The 25,937-nt window shown below is 47.0% G+C and overlaps 1 protein-coding gene across 1 annotated transcript; it reads left to right on the forward strand.

The window, feature by feature from the left end:
* The first annotated feature begins 633 nt into the window (after positions 1 to 633).
* INF2 (inverted formin 2) lies at positions 634 to 22,038 on the forward strand. Its single transcript, XM_042046998.1, has 5 exons — positions 634 to 1,501; positions 18,635 to 19,043; positions 20,380 to 20,495; positions 21,040 to 21,199; positions 22,001 to 22,038. Exons 1-5 carry the CDS (start codon positions 1,499 to 1,501, stop codon positions 22,036 to 22,038), a joined length of 726 nt encoding a protein of 241 aa, XP_041902932.1. The 5' UTR covers positions 634 to 1,498.
* The last annotated feature ends 3,899 nt before the right edge of the window (positions 22,039 to 25,937 follow it).

Genomic DNA, 25,937 nt, shown 5'->3' on the forward strand with positions numbered 1-25,937 from the left:
CCGCGGGACACAGGAGGAAGGGGCACATTGGGGACCCCTCCGTGGTGGGCAGGACCCCTCTGCAGCGAGGGGGACGCAGCACTGGCTCCGCGGAGAGCTCTTCCCCGGGGATGATCTGCCAGGGCGAGACCGGGACACGGGAGCGGGGCCGCCAAGCGAATACGGCCGGCAGCACACGGGACTGGGGCGGCGCGGCAGAACCCCGGTCCGGGCGGGGACAAACTTCCATGGCGGGGCCGGTCCGGACCCCCCGCTCCGCCTGCGCCCCGCCCCGGAACCGGGCGCGGCTCCCGCGGGCGGGCAGAGCCCGGCGGCTGCGGGCGCTGGCGGAGGGGCGCTGGCGGTGAGGGTCGCTGCCGTCCCCGCCGCAGGAAAGCCGCCGCGGTAAGGCCGAGCTCCGCCGGGGGCGATCGCGGGAACGGGGTCCTTTCGGTCGGGAGAAGTTGGGCTAAACCCCCCTCCCGGGGCTGCAGCCCGGCTGGGCATCCCCGCGCCCGGCTGTGCCCCGGTCCGGTGAGACGGGGCGGGTGAACGCGGAGGAAGGAGCTCTCCGGGCCGTAGCTCGGCGGGCGGCTCGAAGCTGCAGGGAGGGATGGCTGAGCGCAGGGGGGATGGAGGCGCGACAGCAGCAGGGAGGTGTAGGTGGGACCCGGTTTGGGCTGCAGGTGTGGAGCATCGCTGGGACGGCGCTCCTGCTGCCGCTCTGACGGTACACAGGGGAGGTGGGAGCCGGTCCGGGTTGCAGATGCAACAGCGCGGTGTATAGGTGGGATGAAGTCTGGATTGCAGGTGCGACGGTGGAGCACACAGGTGGGAGCTGGTCCGGACTGCAGCCGCAAACACACCGTGTAAGGGCTGCGTGTGGTTCGGGTGGCAGGTGCTGGATGTAGTTTGGATCGCAGGTGCAGGCACAGCGTGTGTAAGTGTGACGTGGTCCAGATTGCACGTGTGGGTGCAACGTGGTGCAGGCTGCAGGTGCGATGTGCAGGCGGGATGTGGTCCTGCTGTGCCTGGGGCTGGCAGAGCATCTCCCGGCATGGTGTGGATGGCCGGTGTGCCTGCGTCTGGGCTGGGCCACTTTGAAGCTTTTATTTTGAAATATTCTGTTATCCAGTGGTTTTCAGACACGGTCTCCCAAGTCCTGCCCGGTTTTCCCACATAGTTCTCTCCAGCCTCATCCTCCCTTTTGCTCAATAACTCGGCAGTGATTAAATGGCTTCTTGCAACATCAGCATACAGAGGTGAATTCCAGAGCTTGTGGGCGGGGAAGGAGTGCTCAGACACACTGATCTTAGGAGAAATACCCCGAAACAGTGTTCGTGGTCATCCCTCTTCTACCTGATCAACGCTGTGAACTTTCTGTTCTTTTTCATGGATTCTTAAGACTGAAGAATTTTTCTGGGTAAACACAGTTTAAAACACTTTGGGCTCCATGGTAGACTGCAAGAAAACTTCTGGCTTAAGTTAGTTGAAGAGAAAAGTTGGAATCAGCAGAGTTATGGTAAGGTTGCCATCGTCCTATTGAACTTGCTCAGAATTTGGGCTGTCTGGCCACTAATCTCATTTCTCTTCCATCCACTTAAGCTTATTTTTCCACTAAACAGAGGCTGCCAAAACTAGAGGGCCGGGGGGAGGGGATCGCAGGAATCTGTGAGAATATGAGATTTTTTTTTTCTCCTGTTACTTATAACAGGGTAAGTTAATAACCCCATTCTAGGCTGTCATCCAAAATACTGCTCAAAAAATGCAAGCAGTGTACAAGACCCATTGTATAAAAGATAATCTAAATGTAGGACAGGAAGAGACCTGGCAGGTCAGCAAATCTAAACACAGAATGATATTATGCCTTATTGCACACGACTGTAATTCATTTGTTGCCAGTCTTCTGGGAATGGGAAATTTCAGACATTTACTGAACTGATATTACAATTTTGTCTCCAATATATGGCTTTTTCTTACTTTGTATTTGCACTATGACTTCTTAGTTCTCCCAGTCTGATGCTTCTCTCTCTTATCAGTGTAGAAATAGGAATTGCATGCTTTTCTCTTTACTGTGCAATGCCAAACGAGCTAGAACTTGCTGTCTGCTTTCATGAAGCAGGCTCCAGCTTCTGCTGATCCCTGGCAGTTGTGAGCTGGGCTTCTTAATCTCCGACTTCCCTGTGGATGAGCAGAGCTGCAAGGCTCAGAGGTCTGTCCTGTGCCTCTCATGCTTTGACACCTCACCTAGAAATAAATCCCTCACCAGGTAGGTGCTGCAATTATCATCTTCTTCAGGTTTCTCCTGTCCTGTGATGGGGGTGGGAAGCTGGGATTGTCATCTCCAGGTGTCCATCTGACTTTTGTTTTCTGCTGTCAGCTCTCATCGTATTCCAGCCATTTTATTAATCCCATTTCTATTGCATATCCTCGTGTTTTCTGCTGGTTCAGTATGCCCCCAGCTTTCTCCCACTTGCTCTGTCATGAAGGGAGAAGTTAAGTAGAATGGAGTGTTTCTCACTTTCAGTAGTGACCCCTGCAAAACTCAGACTGACCCCTTCCATTTCATTGTCTGTCTGATCCTTCTAGGTCTGTACCCTCTTTATTTTTACCAATTTTCATCTTTTGTTTGTAAACTCCTGATTTCACTGAGCTGCATAGCAGGTGGCTTCAGATATGTTGTAGCTGAACTTTATCCCTGTCTTGTGTGCCAGGTATGCTGGATAATTTTCCTAGAGCGGCTGAGCAGAAAATTTTTCTTAGCAAAAAAAGCTAAGTTGCATTTTGTCCTTCTTTCCACCTGATTTACTTCCATGGCATCAATTATTAGATGTGGGGTTTTTCTGCAATGATTATTCTGTTGATGAGGGCTGTTTAATCCTACCACTGTACTGTAACCAGCCATGAATAGAAGATGGGTGTATTCAGCAGTGGGCAGCAACACAATGCTGCAGACTGGGCAGTGAACAACATTCATCGAGCTGAAACAGCTGAAGGAACTTCAGGCAAACTCAGTGCTCATATCTGAGCTCAGGTTAAGCTTGCAGTTGAATATCCTCCTTCTTAATATTTGCAGTAAGGTCTATCAATAATGATTCAGAGAAAATACCACCAAATCAACAAAGCCAGGTCATGGGGTCACACAGTGGCGCTGAACAAATCCAGCTCTGCTCAGTCCAAAATACTGCAGTGGGTGCAGATAAACAGGAGTTATCCCTGCTCCATTCATTAACATTGTATGTTGCTTTTTATATAACTAGGTGAAAAATTGCTAAATATTTTGCAGAAACGAGATACAACTCTGCAGTGTGATACCCCTTGTGTTCAGTGCATGACTACCTGCTTCTGACTTAATATATTATAATCCCTTTGGCATTATCCACCAAGCTCAAGTTTATTCCAGTGTTTCTCAGCATTGCCTGTGCAGCAGTTTGTCATACCATGCTCCTGAGCTTGGTCTCGCAGAGGCTGCCTTCATCTCCCAATGGCCAGAAAAAGCACTGAGAGCACCAAATGCTGCAACAGAGCGGGCAAATGATCTGTATTTTAATTTTTCAGAGATTTTTCAAGTCTGTTCTGTCAACTGAAATGCTAAGAATGAATTGGGGGATGGAAAAAAGTCACACCAAATTTTGAGCCTTGACTTTCTCCTTCTAACGAAGGGCAGCTTCATGCTCACAGGTCGGGTGTGGGGTTGTCACACCATTCCAGTGGTTCCAGTTCTGCAGGCATGCTTTAGGAACTGGAGTGAAGCACAGATTGGGAATGTTTAAAAAAAAGGCTTCTCTACATTTGGGCGACTTCTCAGTGTCTCTCAGGTTCCTTGTCAAGGGTGAATATTCTCTGGCTCCTTTTTCCTAGGAAAAGAATAACTAATGAGCAACAGCCAAGCTTTATGATTGCTACCAGATAATGTCAATGGCAGATGAGCTGATCTTATGAAACTGAACACGGAAGAAAATAGAGGTATGGGGTTCAAGCATGAACCCCTGAGTCATAGCCTGGCATCTACAGGAGTGCCTGAAATTAAAAGTGGTTGTGTGATGTGGCAGATGAACATTTGTTGCTGCTTTGTCAGCCAGCCTTTCACATCTGCAGAAAGCATCAGGAGAGCTTCTAACAGCATGGTGGGGTTTGTGTTTGATGTAATGAACACGTACTGTTCACGGATTCAGCTGTTTCTACTATTTTGATACCTGAGCTGACATTTCAAAGTGCTGGGAATGCTGAAGCCACAGATCAGTGAGAATCTTAAGCAAGCAATAGTGTTTGCAAAAAGCTCTGTAGCATTTGATGGTGTATTTCAAGGTCTCTGAAAAACCAGCTGAGCTGATAAAGGACACCAGACAAAGCCAGAAAGGAGGACTGAGAGACAGTGGATGAAATTCTCATTCCAGCATTGGAGTCACCCAGCTGATTCCCAAATGGTTAATGACCCTGAAAGAGAGAGCTCACTTCAGAAGGGACATTGCTCCAGCACTATGTCCAGTAACACAAGTACAGGCAAAGGAGGAGCTGCCAAATGCTGTAGTTGGTAAGGCCTGATGTCCAGCTTGGCACGGGTGTAGTAGTTATCACCAGGTGGTGCTACTTGGCATTGACTTCCCGCTTGTTTTTCTTGCCACGACCATTATTCAGCTGAGGTGTGAACAGTATTCATTTTGTGGAATGTGTGAGGGCAGACGAGGGATTTGGTCTTTGCATTGCTGCTCCATTAGGGTCTGTGAGCAGGTGTCCCCAGTCACTCCTTGGTGCTGAGAGGACTTCCCCACAAGGGACACCAGGGAAATTTCAGCTGATGGTTTGCATTGCCGCTCACAGAGTACACACAGGCTCTGTAACACTGATTTCACCCCAAATCCATCTTGCAAAGCCTTTTGTTGCCTCTGCTGCTCCCAAGCTGATGGCTAATGCTACCATAGGACATCACTAGTGGCAGCTGGCCACCTTGGAACTGTGTGGGTCTCCACTTTTCCAGATGGGAGAGCTGAGTCACGTTTTAACAAGCAAGGACATCAGAGGAATTTGGAGATCACTCCAGGAAACTGTGGGAAAGGAGGCATCCTGCAACCATAAAACCTCTATATTTAGTTATACTTTAAAGTGGAAAATGTTGGTGATTTTGCCATTTCAGAGGTCAAATGAGCTGCTCTCCTGTCTGCTCTGCACAGAGCCTCTGCACAGGGAGCCATGGCCACCTGTGCCACCCCTTCCCTCTGTTCCCCAGAGGGAGGGAGGGACATGCCAGCCCCACTCATGTCCCAGGGACTGCAAGGCGAGCCCTTCCCTTGCTGGAGGCACAGCCTCTTCCCAGCATTTCCTGGCCGGCAGAGGGGATGAAGGGAGGGAAGCAGCAGTAGCCCCCAGGGCAGCAGCAGAGCCCCTTTCCTCTCTCCAGATCAATGAATGAAGTTGGCATCATCCTTATGTATGTATTTATTTATTTATTTAAATTTTATTTTTAACTTTGGTGAGCAGCTCTGCTTTTGTCAGGCATCTAGGGCATAACTGTGTTACCCTCTGCTCCATGAGTTAAATTGTATTATTTTTAATGAGGCAGCTATCTCCACACTGCTTCTGTCCTGCTGGTTTCCCCTTTCTGGGAACTGTTTGCTCCTCGCCCGTTCTGCTTTTCTGTTAAGTCATTGCTGAGCATTGGCTGGAAGCAGTGAGCTAAGCATTAGCTTTATTTTCTGACAGAAGCCCCAGTTGGAAACAGAAGTTCCCATAGTACAAGGCAGCAGCTTTTTGTGAGCAATGCTGTTCTTCCCACAGCCTGCCGAGAAGTCAAACTGTGGCAAATCAACTCGTTCCACCGTCTGGCCCAGATCAAGGTTCTTCACCTAAAGAAAAGGATGGCCCCTGCTGCCTACGGATTTACTCCCAGGAGTGGGTGCAGCTCGGGGCTGCAGGAGGAGAGGCAAAGCCACACAGCCCTCCCTGGACCCTTCCTTATGCACCAGCTCATCTCTTCCATCTGCACTGCAGTGCTGAGCCCATTCCCTCTGTCCCAGCGGGTCCCTTGGGGGCACAGGATGGCACTGGGGGGTTCTGGGGTGTGGCTCTGGGGTTTTGCCCCCCTTGCAGCCCACAGTTGTGCACCCTGGGCGGCTGCCTCCGCTGCATCAGCTGTGTGAGTAAGCCTCCCTCCTGCCCCAGAAACAGCCACAATCTCCTCTGTGTGTTTCTAGCTCAGAAAAGGCTGATTCATTCTCTGAAGCAGATTAATTACTTCTGCTATTTAGAAAAGAAAAAAAAAAAGAAAAATCCTTTAGGATTGGTCGGCTTAACTTTCAACTGTGTGCACAATGCAGTAAAGCAAATCTGCTCTGAGCCAGAGCAAAAAAGTTCACAGAATAAGAAGCTGGGGGTTACAGTATTTACTTGGCATGTCAGCAGTGGGCTCTGCAATTTAGGAAGTATTTGTGTCTTCTTCTTGACTTATATGACAAATAGTGCAAATTTGAGCCTGCCATGAAGGTGAACTGGGGAACAAATGTTTTTATTCCCTGATACATTTTATAACTTGTTCTCTTTCTGGTTTGTGTCCTGCTGATGTGGCAGCCGGCTCCCTGAGTAGCTCTCATCTGAAACCTGGCTGAGCTGCTCCATTTCTCCCTTGGAAGGCTGCTTTCCAGTCTGCCTGGCTGTGCTCACTTGTTTATGCACTGATGGGCTGTAATTCCCCATTTCAGAACAAGCAGTCCAATATTCATGAGTTATTTTATATTTACCCAGTCCTGAGGCTTCTTTCATAAGCCTGGGGATAAATCCTGGGTTTTGTTGTTTCCATTACTGGAAATGGACTGAACCTCCACAAACATTACCAAGCCTTAAATAAGGCCTCTATTTATCTAGAAAGGAAGGGAAAGGACTTAACACAAAGCTAAATTGATTTACAAGCCTATAATTCCCAAACCCCTGTTCTGATAACACTTGTAAGCAAGTGTTGAAGCAAGCCATATGTGTAGAGATGAATCACGTATAAAATTATGTCCTAATATTCGTTGTGTATTAACTTATCAGACAAATATAGTGATTTTCCTCTTGAAGATTAATGACAGCCACATGTTTAGCTGGCATAAAGCACTGCAACTCTTTGGACTATGCAAACCTGAGGATATGATTGAACAATTGATTTCTTTGCAAAGAACAAAACAGTATCACTTGTTTCTAAAGTGATAAGAAAAAACTGAAAAACCTGCAGGTATAGTAAGGTCATTTTGACCCAGCATGAGACTTTCCCATGATCCCCAACTGGTTGGGCCACACTAAAATCTCTTCACATTAATACCAAGACTAAGTTAAAACTGGAAAGATAATATCTAGGAGGACAATTTTAGGTCCTCTCAAAACAGCTGGAACGAGTACTGTAGCAAAATGAAAGGTTAAGCCCGTTAATATTTTAGGATTATTGCGTTATAAAATAGACTCTTCAGACTTTCCTTACCCAGCAATAGAGAAAACAGTCTGAAGGCATCTTTGGAGTGGATTAATGTTGAAATCATGCTAATCCAGCCTTCTTCAAGCATTTATTTTAAACGGCTCAAATGCTTAACTTCTTGAATTAGCAGCTGAGCAGGTTCTCTGGTTACTCTTAGTAACGTTCATATTCACACAAGTGCGCTGGAAAGTACCTGGCAGTATCTGGGGCTGTTCTCCTTAATGTGTGCAGTACGTGCTTCGCCCATGCCATTAGGAATCCTGGCTATGGTCAGCTTATCTGAACAAAAACACTCAGGATGTTTGTGTTTGGGCTGTTCACCAGATGAGATACCAGCTGCTGTGATTCATCAGCAGCTGAATGGAAAAGCTGATCTCGATAGAAGGGAATCGCATTTGCAACTTGTTTGGAGAACAGCTGGAAAAACGCCTCCCCCTTCTGTACTTATTCTGGTGTCTTGGTAGCTTTGTTCAGAGGCGATGTCTGTAAATACAGGCCTGGGTAGCTCTTTGGCTTAGTGGTGCCTTCGGCCCTTTCCTGTGGACCTCCAGCATCAAACTGGTTTCTAGGGAAGAACTGAAGATCTTCATCCTTGTGCAGGTGAGGAGGGTTTGTGCTTGTGCTGCAAGGATACAGCCAAACCCTGGACAGGACCTGCCTGCCTCTCTCCCTCCGGGGCAGGGCTCAGAAGGTCTTCTTTCTGTAATTACATCTCCTTGCTGCTGCAGCACCAGCATGTGTACCAGGGAGCAGAGTTCAGCCACCATGGCACCCTTAATCCTGGCAGTGCCTAAGCAGTTTCCCTGCAGCCTTAGCACAGGTGCAATGTATGTATGCTGGATAAATAAACAAATATCAGGCTTCTTACCCAGCCTATGCTTAGGAGCACATACAGCCTTTAGAAACCTGTACCTGGGTCTATGCTCTGGGCAGAACCGCTGTCTGGGGTTTTGGCAGAGATTTTTGTCAACACCTTTCCAAATTAAGCTCCAAGTTCCTCACAGTTAATGGCTTAATCTCCTCAGATGGAAGCACCCTCCCCTAAACAGGATGTTTCTTTCTTGCAGAAGCTTCCTACCAAGACAACTGCAGAGCAAATGTTACGGATGTTTTAAGCAGATCAACCCCATTAGGTACAAAGTTCCCGGAAATATGCCACCGGCAGTAGCAGAGTCCTTTATTTTTTTATCTGAAGTATTCATCAGATAAAGACTACTTCAGAAGGGGTTTTTTTCTCCTTTTAGCATCCTCTAAAGTGAATGCATTCAGCTGAAAAGCAATTGGAGAGCTGGTCTGTGACAAGAGAGCTGGAGGGATGTCAGTCTTCAAGGAGAGTAGAGAAATTCAGTAAGAGCCAGCAGCAGTCAGATTTGCAGTTCCTGTCTTGCTCCTGTGATTTCCTGAGGATGCTCAGATGTCTCTGCTCCCCAAGGAGGGAGCAGACTGGCTGCTGTCACTGTGCTCTCCCAATACCTGGGAAGGTCATCGTTAGTTCACTCCGTTTGCATCCCAGTAGCTCTTTTGGCATCTCCTGCTGTCCGCATGGCACAAGGTTGTGTTGCAAAAGCCAGAAGCCTTGGGGGCAGGTGGAGGATTTGGCTCTCCCCCTAAATTTTATTTTGCTGTCCCCCTAAATTAATACGTCTTCACCTGGCTTCAGTGCCCTTTCAGCACTTTGTTTGACACTGGTCCTTCTGGTTGCTTAACTCAGAGTTCAGTTCTCAGATGAACAGAGACATTGAACTATCCAAATTTATTGCCCTAATTTTTCCATTGTAAACATTTGGTTGTTTTCACTGGCCCCATAGATACCAGAGTACCCAACAAAACCCATCATGGGGATGCAGAGGTGAATATTGCACCTCTGATTCTTGAATACTGTCTGTGCTGCTGTTTAGTGATTTAGAACGGAGTGATACGAGGCATTTTAGGCAGGATCACCTAAAAAGAGCCATTGCAGCAGACCTCTGGCTGGCACAGTCTCCCTGCCAGCCCGAAATGAGCTGGGTGTCCCCTTTCCAAAACCCTTGACATGACTTCTGTGAAAAGCCACTGGCATGGGAATAAATTTGTCGCAGAAACGTAGAGCAGCGAGAAGACACTGATTGCTGTAATTAGGAATAATCTAATTCCTAAAGGCGAATGGGCTGTATTTATGTCTGTTTAATTGGATTCCTGAATTTTGTGGGCATGTGGGCAGTGAAGCCATTGCGCTGTGATCCAGAGGCAGCAGAGTGATACACAGAAAGTAGAGGGTCTCAGCTCTACTTTACCTTATATGGAACTAAACTCTTAGTTCTTGATGTAATCTGTTTGATTTTGGTGTAGTTACAATTCAGAGGACCACCAAATCAACTGCCAGAAAATTGGGGTAAAATTGGGTTGATTTGCTGGGGGAAAACCATTTACCCTCTCTCTGAGCAACTTGAAAGTTCATGTCCGTGCAGCCTGCAGAGGAACAGAGCAGCCTGAGAGCTAGTTTTCCTGCTTTTCAGCCTGATTTCTCTGCTTCTGCTTTTTTGCTTTTGGTTTTTTGGGGGTTTTTTGGGTGGGGTTTTTTTCGTGTCAGAAATGATGGAACCTTTCTAGGAGGAGAAACATTTCTGGAATTTCTCAGATCCAGGCTTCAGATGAAACCTGATGGGATCTGACTGATAACCTTTTACATTGCTTCCATGGTTTTCAAGGACAGGAGTTTGCACCATCACAATCCTTTCTTTGCAGGATTTTTTTTTCTCTTAAATTTTATTTTATTTCCCTAAAACCTGCTGTGAGCCTGGTCCTGTTCCCAAGAACCAGATTATCGACTAATCTTTTGAGGACTTGGGGATTACACTTCAGGAGTGCACACAATGTAAAGAGACATTCATTTGCTGTTGTAAAACCTATCCTGAATTAACATTAGTCTTGGATTGCATGGACACACCCCCAGAGTGTTTCCTATGGCAGGATGGGGAATTATGCAGAGTCATTTCCCTGGACATTACATTGTTATGGTGTTTTAATTAGAAAGCACGTGGGCAAGTTGATCTCTTAAAGGCCAGCTGAATTTGGGCCAAAGGGCAGACAGATCAGTGTATTTCTAATACTGGTGGAGCTGTGCTCGTGTACACAAGGGTTGAGTTTCCCATCTAAGGCAGGAAGACTCTTGATGTGGGTTCCAACTTTTGATCTGAGAGGTTCAGTTGAAGGTAGAACCTCACAGAGTAAGAAAGAACATTTGAAGCCTAGCTGCTACCCTGGGACAGGCAGGAGGCCTATGCTGAAATGGGCCATGTTGAAATATTCACAATTTAATAATGACTGTGTTTCAGTTAACACCTCCTGAGAGGCTGAGTGGATGCGTTTTGCAGCTGTGGCTCACAAACTAGTTTTCACATGAAATGTCAACCAGAAAGGCAGAGAGATGCTTTCTGTTAAAAAGAGCTTTTAATGTCTTCAGAGCCTGCTCAGCCCATAAAAGCTGAAGCTCAGCAGGACCTTAGTGGTGCCTGATGAGAGCAGAATTCTTGTCATTGAGCCCCTGCCCAGAGGACACTGCCTGAGCTCCCAGCCTTTGCTATGTGGCTCCTCTCCCAGGGTGGGCAGCCTTGGGTTAGACATCCTCAGTATTTTAAGCTGTCCTGGTTCTTCCAGCATTGCAAAGACCCCTGAGATCTTGCACTGTTTAAAGTTCTGGTGCCACAAAGCTGGAAAACCCAGCGCAGCTTATGCAAGATGCAAGGGGCTGTCCCCACCCACACCCATGCTCTCCATCCCACCACCCTGGCCACCCTGCACCCTCTTTTATCCTTCTCATTGTTTTTCCTTTCCTTTGCCAGATCATTACCCTGCTTTGGTCATTTCCCTGCTTTGAGTCACCCGTGCCAGGAGTGCTTTTTCATACTGGCAGACAGACATGAAGTGGGGGCAAGGCTCCCACCTTCCCAGCCCAGGGGGAAGCGACACCCTCTCAGTGACTAGCACAGGGTGAATGAGAGGTATGACAAATGACATGCAAATACCTTCCCCGGAGGCTATAGAAAAGTCACTTCCTTGCACCTTTCCAAAGAGTGGTATTTGCATACTATACACTGACATCCGGTTGAACTTCCTCAGAGCATGCGATTTGTAGAGACACTTTTTTGGGGATTTACACTGTGTTGACTGAAGGTTGTTTGGCAGAGAAGGAGAAAAGGAGCTGGCTGGGGAAGGGAGGGCTCACACAACTGGTCGAGAAGTATCCTTCCATGTAGGAGAGACAAGGGAATAATTTGGCTTCAGCTCTGAGGTAGGAGTTCTTCCCTCTGACAGTTTTCTATGTTCTCTTGGCATCCTGTGGAGGTTTTTAAAAACATCAACAAAAAGAAAAAAAAAAGGCAATAAAAGGGTTTTGGTTCTCATATCAGCTTGTGTGACAGCTTCCCACAGAGCAGAAGCCAGGAGTCTTAGAAAGTTATCACTGCACTGTCCATGTTGCTGGGTAACAGTTTCTGCTCCTCACATGACCCCAAATGATAATTATAAATTGCATCTCAAAATGCTGAATGGTGCTGGAATTGCTGGCAGATGGAGGTGCTGCTTCTGCCCTGAGCATGTGGGCACTGGAGCAGACCAGTCTTACTCCCAGTCAGAGTTTTCGTGGGATCTGGACCTGAGTCCCATTCCTTTCTGGCTGGAGGCAGGATGCCCCTCTGGCCCCTGTGGGTCTGCTTACAACAGCACTAGGGAAGGACCAGGGTGAAGCATTGGTGGCCCCTTTGGTGCAGCACAGCTGGGGGCTGGCACCCCCTGCGTGGGGCCAGTGCTGCCCACCACCTCACATCCCTCCAGCGTGAAATCCTCTGTGCCTGCCAAGGCCTGTGGGAGCATGTGAGGGTGCCCAGGGCTAACACCCACCATGGAAAGCTCCTGATACTGCTTTGTCTGACTTGGCACTCACACAGATAAGCCAGTTTCCCCTCCAGTGGCACTGGCCATTGCAGAAACAAAATCTGACAGCTGCACCAGTCTGGTTTAAACCTAGCTCACCACGTTAAGGGAAGTGGTTATTGTGTCTTCACAGTTACAGTAACAAAGAGTGGTTTCAAGCCCATTTGAAGCTAAGATCGTGCAACCTCTCGTATAAGTAAGGGTTTAGAGGCCACTGAAGGTCCTGACATAAACATCCTTGAGCATCTCACTTGAGCTTGATTTGTTTGTGGTCCTGTAGCAGCCCAATGAGATATTTATTTATTTATTTACTGTGAGGAAGAAGGCACCAGCAATTATTTTTTTTTTTAGTGGTGGGGTTAAACCCGGTGTAACCCGGTGTAACTATATTGGACACATTTACCAATTTTGTGAGACATCACACAATACTGTAGCTTGTATTTGCCCAGGAGAGAAAAGCTGTGTTGGCACACAGCATCCTGATAGTGGTGGATGGGACTGTATCAGGACAACATTTTTTTCCTTTATTTGTGAAAGAATAAGCTATACTGGAAAAACAGATACAAATTTATGCCAATATGGCCACTCTTTGTCTGTGCACTGAAGCCCTTCTCTGGAAATTTGCTGCCAGCAGAAGCCATTGCCAGCCCAGTGCCAGGCCCAGTCAGAGTGTGGATGGCAGAGCTCCTGCCCACCAGCTGTAGCAGGGTGTGTGTCCACGCTCCCTTATTTCCTAAAAACAAAATATTCCCCATAATGGTGCAGCACTGCTGAGGTCACAGCCGACCTGGACTGTGTTGTGAGAGCTCCTGTAATGTGTGCCAAAGCAAAGCACAGTGTGCCAGAAACCTCATGAACTTCTTCAGTATTGAAGAGCAAGAGTGGGCACTCATTCCAAAACCTTTTCATTTTTTTAAGCATAAATCACACATTCTGGCCTCTGATACAGGGGAAGATCAAAAATATGTAGATCCAAAGGCTGCTGAGTCTACTGGCCATGGCAGCAGAAGGATGGAGCAGCACTTGGTTTGCATGCTGAGGCAAGGTCTGTTGTGCAAACTATGCCTTTGGTTTGCTCGCCTGAATTTCCCACCGTGTCTTTACCCTCAGCTGCCCTGGGAGACTGAGAATGCTGCTGGTTCCTAGAGACACTAAGGGGCCCACACCAAGGGGCCAGGGTGGTGTCTAAAATAGAGATTTGTGGTTCCCTCACACTCGTCTTGGTGCGTGGGAGGCTGGTTTGTTAGCCTGGATGTAGGTGAGCTCTTCCGACACTGCATGGGAAAACAGCAGCACAAATGAAAGCAAAAGGAGAGGTGAAGGAAACACATCACGCTTCCAGAAGTGATTTTGGAAAGCACAAAGCCAGGATGTTGTTTCATTTTTAGGGACTGAGTAGTCTGACACATTGCAAAATACAAAGGCTTGGCGTATTCCCAGCAGCAGAGTGAAAACTGGAACTACCCAGAAGCAAAACCTGTCATTAGCAGTCAGCCAGGCAGAACGGGCTCCTGAGTGCCAGGAACAGGCATGGAAGGGAGGGGGACTGAGCAGCATAAAGGAGCTTTTCTCACCCCAGCAGCATTGTGGAGGGAAGCAGAGGGCTGTGAGGGCAGCATGTGGGATTGGGATGCTCCCAGAATTCTTGAAAGGGCAGCTAGGAGCTGCTGTTCCCCCTCACATACCAGCCCCCATGCCCTGTTCTTCTGCATAGGCAGTGGGTCTGCTCCCCAAAAAATCAGAATACTTTTGACCTGCAGTTTTTCTCCCTTTTGTTTTCACTAAATTATACTTAGCTGGCCTGAGAAATCTCTTTTTACGTGTCCTCCCCAGTCCTTGCTGTGATCCATGTCGTCCTGGAGGCATGTAATAATTTAGACTGAAAGCTGGGCTGTGCGGCTCTGTTCTCCACAGCTTCACAGGATGGAAGAAGTATTGATGTGCCCTGATTTATCTCCCACAGATGTCATCTCTGTAGGAGTGGACTTGAAGGACAGAGAGGCACAGAAAACTGAATCTGGGAAGCACCTGATTCAGAAAGAAATGAGGAGGAAATTTTATGGACCAGGTTGGATGGATGCAGGGAGCATTCATTACAGCTTTGCAAACCCAGTGGTCCAAGGAGTTCACACCATGAATTGTGGTGTTGCTGTTGCCAGGTGCAAGAGCACAAGCCCTCAGGATGGCTTTATGTTTCCCAAAGGAATCTCCTAAAATTAAGAGTACTTTTGCATTGATGCTGCTTTAGACCTTACAGCACCTTCCAGTATCTTATGGGGGCCCACAGGGAAGCCAGAGGTAGACTCTCCATCAGGAACTGTAGTGATAGGACAAGGAGTAATGGGTACAGATTGAAAGAGGGGGACATTTTTTACTGTGGGGTGGTTAGACACTGTAACAGGTTGCCCAGGGAGGTTGTGGATGCCCCAACCCTGGCATCCAGGCCAGGCTGAATGGGGCTTTGAGCAACCTGGTCTGGTGGGAGATGTCTCTGCCCATGGTGGGGGGGATGGGACTAGATGATCTTTAGGGTCCATTCTAACCCCTTAACATTCTGTGATTCCCCATCAGGGCTAACCAGCCTCTGAGCATGAGAAGACGAGGAGAGGATTGCATTTAAGACACATAGATGTGGCACTTGGCAACATGGTTTAGTGGTGGGCTTGGCAGTGCTGGGTTAATGGTTGGACTCATGAACTTAAAGGTCTTTAGTCTAACCTAAACGATTCTGTGATTCTTTGTGGTGGCTGTGGGTGTCCCTGACACACTGTCAGGATGTGCCCAAGGGAGCAGCACCCAGCCCCAGTGCTGAGCAGGCAGCTGGGGAGGCAGAGCATGGGTGCTGCAGGCATGGTCAGACACAGGGTCTGGGGACATTGCTTCCACCATCATAGCCCCCCTGTGGCCTGGGAAACAAAAAGCAAAGCACCCCATGCCCTTCTGCTGGCAAGAGGTGAGATGTATTCAGCTGTCCTGTCTGGTTTTGTCAGGGCACTTTCCTTCCCTCAGCCAATGTAGTCTAAATAGCCCCTGTGAGCCAGCCAGATAGATGTGTTACATTTCAGTCCTTATCTGTCTCACTTTGCTGAGATCATTTACCTGCTAACAAGCTCCTGTGGTCAGAGATAAAAGGCAAAACCAGCAGCCCTTTAAGGATGTAGCTGAACATCTTTGCAACACTTTGCTGCATGGAAAATATGGAAAGATGTTGTATTCACAATATATCACTCATATCTGTGTTTGTAAACAGATTTATGACACCATCTGCAGTCATACTGCCATCTCCTCCATATTCATTTCCTTTCCATTTATATAGCACAGCTCCTATTTGTTTTATTCCCTTTTTACAAGTATACATTAGCTACCTTTTTCCTTTCCTACAAAAAGAGTGCACTCTCTGTGGGGAATAATATTTAATCAATCCAATTTGTTCAGTTTAGTGCATAAAAACACAGGCCAGAACTGTTTTGAGAGGTACCTGCCTGGTTCTGTTTCTCATCTCCTCACATCTGTGTGGAGCAGGTGGGAGGGAAGGATCATTCAGAACAAATCTGCTGGTAAACAGGATGCTCTCTCGGTATTTCCTGTCTCCTGTTGCACTGGTGGAGCTTAATTTTCAGGAATCAGCTAAGCCTGAGGTCAATATTGTTACTGTAATTTCTCTGACTTGCTGTAGCTGATACAATATAATACAAATACAATATAATGAGGCATTTATACATCTGGGAGCAAAAATCCAGCCTGCTTTGTTATCTGTCTGGATAAGCAATGTTTAGTCATGTTCAAATTTAAAAAGTGATTTGCTGTGTATAAAAAGAAGTCCCACAAGAGAAAGGGAGCTTGCAGTTGGCAGCCACTTCTGCAGCCCCTCAGGGTGACCAACACACAGGTCAGATGGTCCTCAGCACTGCCCCACACTGAAAGTCCAGCTTGACCCCAGCACTGGAAAGGGATGGCTGGGCTCCGTGCTCAGCATGGAGGAGAATTTGACTGCAGGTGCACCTCTCCAGCCCCATGACTGTAGATTTGCAGTCACCATGACTGGTGAGACCTGTAGGTCGCTGCCCCATCCCCAGGGCTGTGAACCTGGAGCAGGACACTTTTGCTTCTCTCCCTCCAGTGAGGGAGGATTTCTGTTCTCCTTTGCATCAAGCCTAACCCAAATTCCTGGGCTTGAATACAGGGGAGGGACTGGGGTTGACTAATCCCAACAAGAATTTTACCAAGAGTGAGTAAGGGCTCTGGGCTGCAGGGAGTGATGACAAATCTTGGAAACTCAAGCCTGTGCTTTGGCAGGGAGGTTTGTTTGGGGATTGGTTGCGTTGGTTTTTTTATGGTCCTTTTTATCACTTTTCAGCTGTACAGTGTGTTCTCAGATGGTATATTCACCACTTCGTGGTTTTGGATTGTGACCATCATTTTTTCAGCTAACAGAACAGGGAGCAACTGGGTGCTTGGCCAGCTTCTTTCCCACTGAAGCAAAAGAAAAGTCTGCAGAGCTCTCTAAATGGATTTTCTGTCACCATATCCTGCTAATTCCTTCACCCCTGTGACCTCTCAATGCAGACTTTGGTGCTGTGAGCCACCAGAGAGTCCTGCCATCACATTTTCTCAGGGAAATTGTTCGAGTTTCCTATCCCATCACCCTTTGCATCTTTCCAAGAGGCATATTTAGGCCTATAATATCATGCCTATCACTAATCAGTGAGCAAAGCTTTTGGCTGTTTATTTGCCAAGGGGAGATTGCCAAAATGGGTTGCTGGATAAAACAGAAGCTGTGTGGCTCTGCTTCAGGGAAGGAGCCAGGACCTTTCTCAACAGCTCAGTCCCCAGGAAAAATCACAAGGCAGGCTTTAAAATGAGATTTTTTTGCAACCAGTGTAAATGGTCCATCCTTTATCTTGGCTTTCTGGGAAAAAAAAACCTTCAAGAGATTACTTAGTTTAGATTTTTCAAGCCTTTTCTCTAGTTGCTGCTGGGCTAGAAAGCCTTGTGCTGGAACTGGGAAGGGAAAATGAGACTCTCCCATAATCCCTTCAGTCCCTGAAGTGCTGAGTTTTGGGGCCAACTGTCCCCAGGTTATTTTGAGCCCTGTGCAGGCTCAGCAGCCCAGGGGAACAGAAGTCCTGGTGGTGTGGCAGGAAGGGGAGGTAGCATCAATGGCTGGATTTGGGTCCAGCAGGTTTATCCTCTTTTTGTGGGGCAAACTGTCATCTCTGGGAGCAATTCAGCTTTAAAACAGAATCACAGATTCACAGAATATACTGAGTTGGAAGGGACCCACAAGGATCATCAAGTCCAGCTCTTAAGTGAATGGCCCATATGGGGATCAGATCCGCAGCCTTGGCGTTATTAACACCATGCTCTGACCAACTGAGCTAATCTCAGTGGCCAAAACGATTGCATGCTGCTTTGAAAAAGGACCTGCATCGTATAACTTGATCCCTGTGAGTCTGAAAAATAATAATCCTGCCTAAAACCATAAAATCTGGCCCCAAGAGTTACACTTGGCTTTGCAGTTTCTCTGTTCTAAGTCAGTTCCTGGCCTTCCTTGCTGCTGATGGCCTGGCTGCACATGCCATGTACTCCAGGGAGACGGGCCATTACTCCCCATCTCCAAAGAGGTGCTCTGCTGTTGTCATAGCCAGCCTCCTGCTGCTGTCCCTGCACTCACAGCCTGTCAGGCTCTCACATTATCAGGCATAAACACCATGTGTACAAACATATTTGCTATTACAGCAGACAAGAAGGGATTAAGTGAGTGCTATAAAATTAACCTCAACATCAGTCAAAAGAAACAAAAGTGAAAAAGGAACAGGGCAATCAGATGCTCTTATAAGCAGGATATGCTCAAAATGATTCCTCCATCCCATTACAAATGCTTAGAAACTGCACAGCCTCTCCAGCACAGTGAGATTTTGAAGTGGTTTAATGGGCATTAGGTGTTCAGAGCTAATAATGCTGCTTCCAACCTTATCCTTTCACTGCATGAAAATAGGTAGTGACAATTGACTGGTGTAAATTGGCTACTTTTAAAGCTGTATTTGCTGGCCTGGATGTGCTAAAAGTCTCTCCACAGAGTCTTCAGAGCCTGAATGTAATGTGTGTGGTTAAGGTGGGGATATATTGAGTTTCTTCAACAGAGGACTGGTTCCAGTGTGTGCCCTGCATGCTGGAGATCTGGGACCTGCTGTAGTTGGGCTTTACATCCTGATTACTGAAGAAAAAACAGGGCTGCTCCAGGGATAGCTTTTGATCAGTCCAGACAAACTTCTCACTTTGTCTTTTCTTTTTCTGCAGAACAAACCATTCACGATGTCAATCAAAAAGGAAGGTGCCCACAAGAAGTGGGCTGCCCTAAAGGAGAAACTTGGACCCCAGGAAACTGACCAGTCAGAGGCCAACCTGGAAAATGCAGAGCCAGAGCTGTGCATCCGTCTCCTGCAAATGCCCTCCGTGGTGAACTACTCCGGGCTGAAGAAGAGGCTGGAGAACAGCGATGATGCCTGGATGGTCCAGTTCCTGGAGCTGTCCGGGCTGGACCTCCTCCTGGAGGCCCTGGATAGGCTGTCTGGGCGAGGAGTGGCCAGGATTTCCGATGCCTTGCTTCAGCTCACCTGCATTAGCTGTGTGCGAGCGGTCATGAACTCCCACAGAGGCATAGAGTACATTGTGAGCAACGAGGGCTACGTCAGAAAACTCTTCCAAGGTGAGAAGACATCTTCCTGCTCCATCCATCACATGCAGCACTGAGGGGCACTTTCTTGTTCTGTATCCTTCTGCCCTGCACCAGGCCTGTTGGAAATGGTTGGTCGCAACTGATTAATGAGATTGTTTTCTTCTTTAAAATAATACAGCTGTGAAATCACATTGCCTTTGCCACCCCGTGCTATTTCCACTCAAATATTGCCATAGTTTACTGAGGAGCTGGGGATAAACCCAGCCTTATCTGTGTACTGGCATTGGAAATCTTTGACCCTTCGGTTGTCAGCAGACATTTGTTATTCAGTCATTGAGATCCCCAAGGGCAGAGGGAGAGGAACTGAAAGGGCCTGGAGTCTTGTAGCCTGTAAAGAGGAGGGAAAGTGGCATGTTTGGACTCCAGAGAGCCTGCTCTCTGTGCTGCTCACTCTGCTCCTTCTGGAAGATGGTAGGTAGCACCACTTACATTCTCCTGCTAGTCACTTGGCTCGTTCTTAGCTTTGCAATTCATCAGGGCATCTCCTAGAACTTATTGTACAGCACTTAATGATGCTGGTGCTGGAAGGATAACTTCTGTGCTGCTCCAGAGATCGCAGCTGTGCCCAGAAACCCTTATTAAGAGGTTTTTAAAATGCATTTAGTCTGAAAGCTGGCTTACTTCCCTCTTCAGTTTTGAAGTCCCCTTCCTTCCTCTTCACCATGCATTTTCTTAGCCTGTGTGAAATATGGAGCTGGCATTTTTGTACTGAGAAAACGGGGGGTATCCTGGACTTTTCAGTGTTGGAGCTTCTTTTTGCTCTAATACAGGAAAAATAAGAGAGTCTAATGCACTCCCTCCCAGCTCCCAGGGCTCACAGAGAGAGAGTAGTGCCAAAAGGGAATTCATGGGGACCCATTGGAACAATTGGTCTAACTCATATGCATATTGAGCTTTCTGCACTAAAAGTAAGAGTCATTAATCGAAGAAAATGGTTCATCTGCTGTTCTAGAAAACACCCATATGTGAAAATGTGAAATAAATTTTGTGAGTGCTGAAAAAATCTTGGCTGCTGTTGCAGCATGTCACTGGGACATGAAAAGATGAATAACTGCAAGTTGCACCAAAATGCCAGTGGGATACCTGTAGCATTTACTGTTCCCACTAGAAGTTACCATCACATAATGCTATTGGGATGGGATATTTGTATGTTAAGATATTTTTCTTCCCATCTTCCATTGTAATGGGTCCCCTCCTTCAGTCTCTTTTCTATCACTGCTCATAATCCATGTAGCAGAAGACACTGAGATTCAGAACATTAATGTCATTATAAATTCTGCTTTGTTTTGTTCTGTTTTTCCTACAGCACTTGACACAACTAATGTCATGGTCAAAAAGCAAATATTTGAGCTCCTGGCTGCACTGTGCATTTACTCATCAGATGGCCATGCTTTGGCTTTGGATGCCTTGGACCATTACAAGGCAAGTGTTGGGTTAGAGCAGGAGGAATGGCTCAGCTTTGATCCGTGCAGGCAGATCCATGTACCAGAGAAAAGGGTGGGAATGAAGTTTATTTTGCATTGTTTTGTAAGAGAAGCAGGGGTTTATAAGGTGAAAGCTGTAGGAAATTTTTCATGGTCAGCAGAAATCTATGGTGCTGTTCTGTGACTTGTGTGGACAGATGACTGCCAACCACAAGGTGCTTTCTGGCAGCAAAACACCACCAGATCAGCAGAATAAATGATGCCACATCCACAGGTTTCACTGCCCATGAGAGCAGGTACATGCATCAGTTATTAGAAAGCATGAAGGGATCCAAGAGGTGTTTTCAGTGACTTTCTCTGCCAACCAGACCCTGCTCCATAATGGAAAAGTACTGCTTTTACCTCTCTGTTCCTGTCCTGTGCACAGTGGGATAAACTGAGTGTTTCAGATGATAACTCCATCTAAGAGCCTGCACTATGGTCATGGGCATTTATGTCTATATAGACTATTCTTGCCATAATATCACTTGTGTTACCAACAGAGTGTGAAGAACCAGCAGTATCGATTCAGCATCATAATGAACGAGCTCTCCAACACAGACAACGTGCCATACATGGTGACACTGCTGAGTGCTATCAATGCCATCATCCTGGGGAAAGAAGAGCTAAGAACAAGGACACAAATCAGAAACGAGTTCATAGGTAAGGATGTTTGTTGCACCTTTCCCTGGAGAAAGTCAGTTACCAAACTGGTTCTTTTCAGATGTATCCATAAGGTGCCTGAAGAGGCTGGGAAGCAAAACTGCAAATATTAATTCTCATCTTTCTTTTGACCTTTATTCTCAGCAGCCTTTCTGTCAACAGATTTTTTTTAACTTTGCTGCTTTCCCATAGTTTTGATCTCTTCTGGAATCCCACCAGCACCTTATCATTTGAGCTTCTTCAGAACATTTCTATAACCAACCATCTTATGTGGCCACATTTCCATATATTGCTACTACTTATAAGAGTTGATGAAGTTTCTTCACTCTGTGTCTACTCAGTTGAGCCACAGAGGCTGTCCCATGATTCAGAAGTTTTTTCCAATGGCTTGAATCCCAGGATCTTAGGTACCATTGTTTGGATTCACCTCACACACCGGGTGCATCTGAGTTGGTGAGCCTGGGCTCCATTTCTCTCCATGGAGATCAAGGAACATTTGACCGGATCAGACTGATTTTAGATGTCTAATTTGGACTGAGGTCACTCATGCCCTAAAAGTGCCTGTGTCCCTCAGTAACTCTAGGGGGATTGTGCAGTGGTTCACACAGGTGCTGCAGATGTGTACTGTGGTGTCTCATCATTTACCCAATGACTCTACCTACTTTGATAGATCCGTCTGAAGACATTTTCACTTTTTCTCTCTGCAAAAAGTGTTTATAAGCATAACATTATATCAAGATCATAACAAATCAGTACCAAGTGGGTTATAATGCAACTGTATCTATTTTTTTCACCTGCCAGGGCTTCAGCTGTTGGATGTTTTAGACAAGCTAAGGTAAGGATCTCTACTTACATTTTTTTAAAAATGCGATTCACAGTGAAGTAGCTGTGAAAACTTAATACTTATCCAGCCTCCTGTTGTGTGAAGTGCAGTGTGCCTGGGTGGAGTGGACCACGCTTGTGTGCACCCATTCCATGGGAACTGGAGGCATTTGGCCAGTGTTAAGATGCTCTTGCCAACCACAGTGTCACGGGGACAGCTGTTGGCACAGATGGCATGCACAGAGGCTCTGGGCACAGATGGAGTAGCAGTGTCCTCATTGCTGTTTCAGACTGAATCTGAAGCAATGCTGTGGGCTCACTGAGCTGCTCACTGTGTTCAAAACCACTTCACTGCTGCTGTTGGTCCCAGAAGCATCCAGCTAAAACAATTTACTAATGCATATCTGAATGTAATTTTAAAATTGTGTTCTATCAGAAACATCTGTGACAAATTCTAGAATGCAGTTTATGTGAGTTGCAGTTACCTATGTAACTGGAATTGCTCCATCCAACACCATAAAAATTAGGGAAGAGAAGCTCTTTCAATAGAGCAGCAAGGGTAAAATTCTAACACTGAGTGGTCTTGAGAGAGCTGAAAAAGTCACCTTTAGAGTGTCAGTGCTTTTTTTAATCCAGTTTTGAGTAACAGAGAAGGAAATTTTTCAGACAGAAACATCACTGAAATATTTTCAATTAGTCTTGACTTTAAAAAAACAAAGGTGGTGGCCTGGTTTCAAAAAGGTCAGAATGCCACTCTGTTGTTACAGCTCCAAGGAGAATTCCATAACAAGCCTATACTGGGCCAGGTTATGCCGTGAGAAGTCCCATTCATTTGTATGTGTTGACTGTAGGAAGAGGTACATTCAGTTCAAGAAAGGATGCACTGATGGCATCTCATCCTTTGTAAATAAGGCAGAGTTGGGTGCTTTCAACACCGACTGGCTGGGTCTGAGAGGCAAAGAGATAAATGCCATTTAACAAAAACAATCATCTGAAAATTAGTGAAGGGCTCTCCAATGGAAATGGATGCTGTAATATTGCAGAGACATCGAGGAGGAGGATCTGCTTATCCAGTGTGACACATTTGAGGAGTTCAAAATAGAGGACGATGAGGAATTATTAAGGATATGTGATGGGATAAACATGAATGATCATCATGAGGTCTTTTCATCTCTCTTCAATAAAGTAAGTAGCCCCTCACATGGGGTGCAAGATCACACAGTGGCAAAGTTAACCCACTTTGCTTGGAACCAGCCTTCCTGTGACAGAAGCTGCTCTGTCTTCCAGGTGAGCCGCTCTCCAGTCTCTGTCCAGCTGCTGTCCATCCTTCAGAGCCTGCTGCACTTGGAACCATCTCATCACTCCAGCCTCCTGCTGTGGGAGTCTTTGGATGCTGTAGTGAACAGGGCCCTTTTGCTCGCCAATGACAGTAAGAATGACATATCCAGCCTTGCACACTCCTCTTGTTTCCCCTTGTCCCATAAAAGTCTTTCCCCAATGTGCAGGAAATAATCTGTGGGACTTGTTAAGAGCTGAACAGAAGCTGGCACAAAGCTACACCTGCATAAGGTCATGTCTTGATGTGAAGCTTCATCCATGTGGGTGGCCACGTTTAGCAGTGGGCTTGGGATTCAGAGTCTTGTTTTAATGGTTAATCCCTGAGCTTTGGGTCATGGGAGTCAGAGGGAATCTGTCCTCGCTGGCATCCTGCTGCTGGTGCTGGCCTGTCTTGCTGGCAGGTGTGCTCAAAACAGTGTTTGTAGGCTGGGTGCATGGGAGGGAAATGGCCTGGAAGCCAAAAGTGTAGCTGTGTAAAGTGACACCAGGAAATGGGCTCTCCATGGCTCCAGATCTGCTGCTTGGTAAGGGTTGAACAGCATGAACCAGCCTGTGGGCCCCATTCCCTTCCCTGACCCTGACTTGTTTCTCTAGTCCAAGGGAACACAGTTGAAGAAGTCATCGAGAGGCTGCTGTCTATCAAAAAACATCCAAGCAAGCAGAAGCGAGCTGAAAGCCGCCTGTCTGGAGGCGTCCAGGGTGAACGAGAACCATGTGCACATGCAGCTCGGTGTCCAGTGGGGTCATCAAACCCCACCAAGGCACCAGCAACACCCTCAGGACCACTGGCCAGTGAAAAGATCTCATCCTGCCAGTTCACAGCCTGCTGTGCTCTGCCAGAGAAATCTAACCCTCCATCCAACACTGCTCCCAACCCAGCACCTCCAGCCCCACCACCTCTACCCTCTGGCACAGCAGCCATGAACCCCACATCCCCCATGACAAATACACCTCCAGCCCCTCCACTCCCTGGCATCCCTCCACCCCCACCCCCATTGCCTGGCATGGGGGGTGTTCCCCCTCCTCCTCCACCATTGCCTGGCATGGGGGGCATCCCTCCCCCTCCACCCCCCCTGCCTGGCATGGTGAGCGTTCCTCCCCCTGCCCCTCCATTGCCTGGCATGGGTGGTATCCCTCCTCCTCCGCCCCCACTGCCTGGCATGGTTGGTATCCCACCCCCTCCACCTCCGTTGCCTGGCATGGGTGGCATTCTTCCCCCTCCACCCCCATTGCCTGGCATGGGTGGCATCCCTCCCCCTCCACCCCTCCTTCCTGGCATGACAGGAGATCATATAGAAGCCGTGGTGGCCTCCCAGTACAGCTGCCCCCTTGGCTTGGGCAGGCCTCCCCCCAAGACAGTGAAGACACCAACACTGAGAATGAAGAAGCTGAACTGGCAGAAGCTGCCCTCCAACGTGGTGAGAGGTGGGTGCTTCTGGCATAAAGTCACTGCTGCTTTAGGGGTGACCCAGGGAAAGAAATACTACCTTAAAATTTGTCAGATGTGGTTGACTCTGTTTAGATACAGAACTTCCTTGATTTCCTTTACTTTTGACCTACAGAGCTGAAATAAATAAAAGTAACATGAAACTACTAATGGAATAGTAACTATTCCAACTGAACTAGTACTTTGGAATAGCTTGTTTATAAATAAAATACTTGGAAATTAAAAGAAGAGAAAGGGATGGGAATATTTTCCTAATTCACTATGACATGCCTTAGATCAGACTCTGATCTGAGTTCCCCAAACTTTTATTACCCAGCTCATCTATGCTTGTATCTGGGTATATTAAGGTCATGAGTAAGAGTGCATGTGAGGATCACATCACATCACTTGTCTCTTGATTTTTGGGTTACATTTCCTTCTACTAGTGGATTCAAAGTGGAGCATGAAATGTGAGAAGAGGGCAGGACAAGCAGTGTCAGCTTTGTCCTAGACAAGCAAGGCATCCACTGCATGGAAGTAGGCAAAGGTAAAATCTAAATAAGGCATGTCTTCAATCACAAGAGCAGTAAAATATTGGGATTATTTCAGTAGAGACTTCTACAGGCATGTTAGGGTAATGATTTTTTTAAAAAATACTTATTTTAAGAAATTGAGTAGAAATTAATTCAAGCAGTCCTCTAGCCAGCATTATAGAAGGAGGCTTGAGTATAAAATGAAAAATGGAGAAGGACACAGTCAGAAAATGTCCAAGTTGTGCCCAGTCCCTCTGTTAGGATGCAAGGAAGCAAAAATAATATCAACCAAGGGACTAGAAATGAAATGTCTGAGGTCCTTGTCATGCTGAGCCAGTTTGCCCACAATGGAAGAAAATGCAGTTTTACAGGGAGGGATGGGGCTGTGTGCCCACTGGTGCCTCCCCTTACCAAGTTTAATTGCCCTTCAGGCCCTTTGGATCCCACCTGTGGGACTTGCCCCTCCTCAGTAATGACCATTTATCCAGGACTAATATGTCTCTCCTCATTTCATTCATCTTCTGAAAAGTGTCCCTGCTAGCAGTTCACCTTGCCCCAGGAGCTTTCAGCTGTCCCTGCAGCCAGTCTGAACACTTTGTCTTTCTTTCAGAGAGCCACT

Source organism: Corvus kubaryi, unplaced genomic scaffold (assembly GCF_017639235.1).
Source record: "Corvus kubaryi isolate FWS band 111438036 unplaced genomic scaffold, C.kubaryi_AGA036_p1.0 66, whole genome shotgun sequence".
Taxonomy (NCBI): domain Eukaryota; kingdom Metazoa; phylum Chordata; class Aves; order Passeriformes; family Corvidae; genus Corvus; species Corvus kubaryi.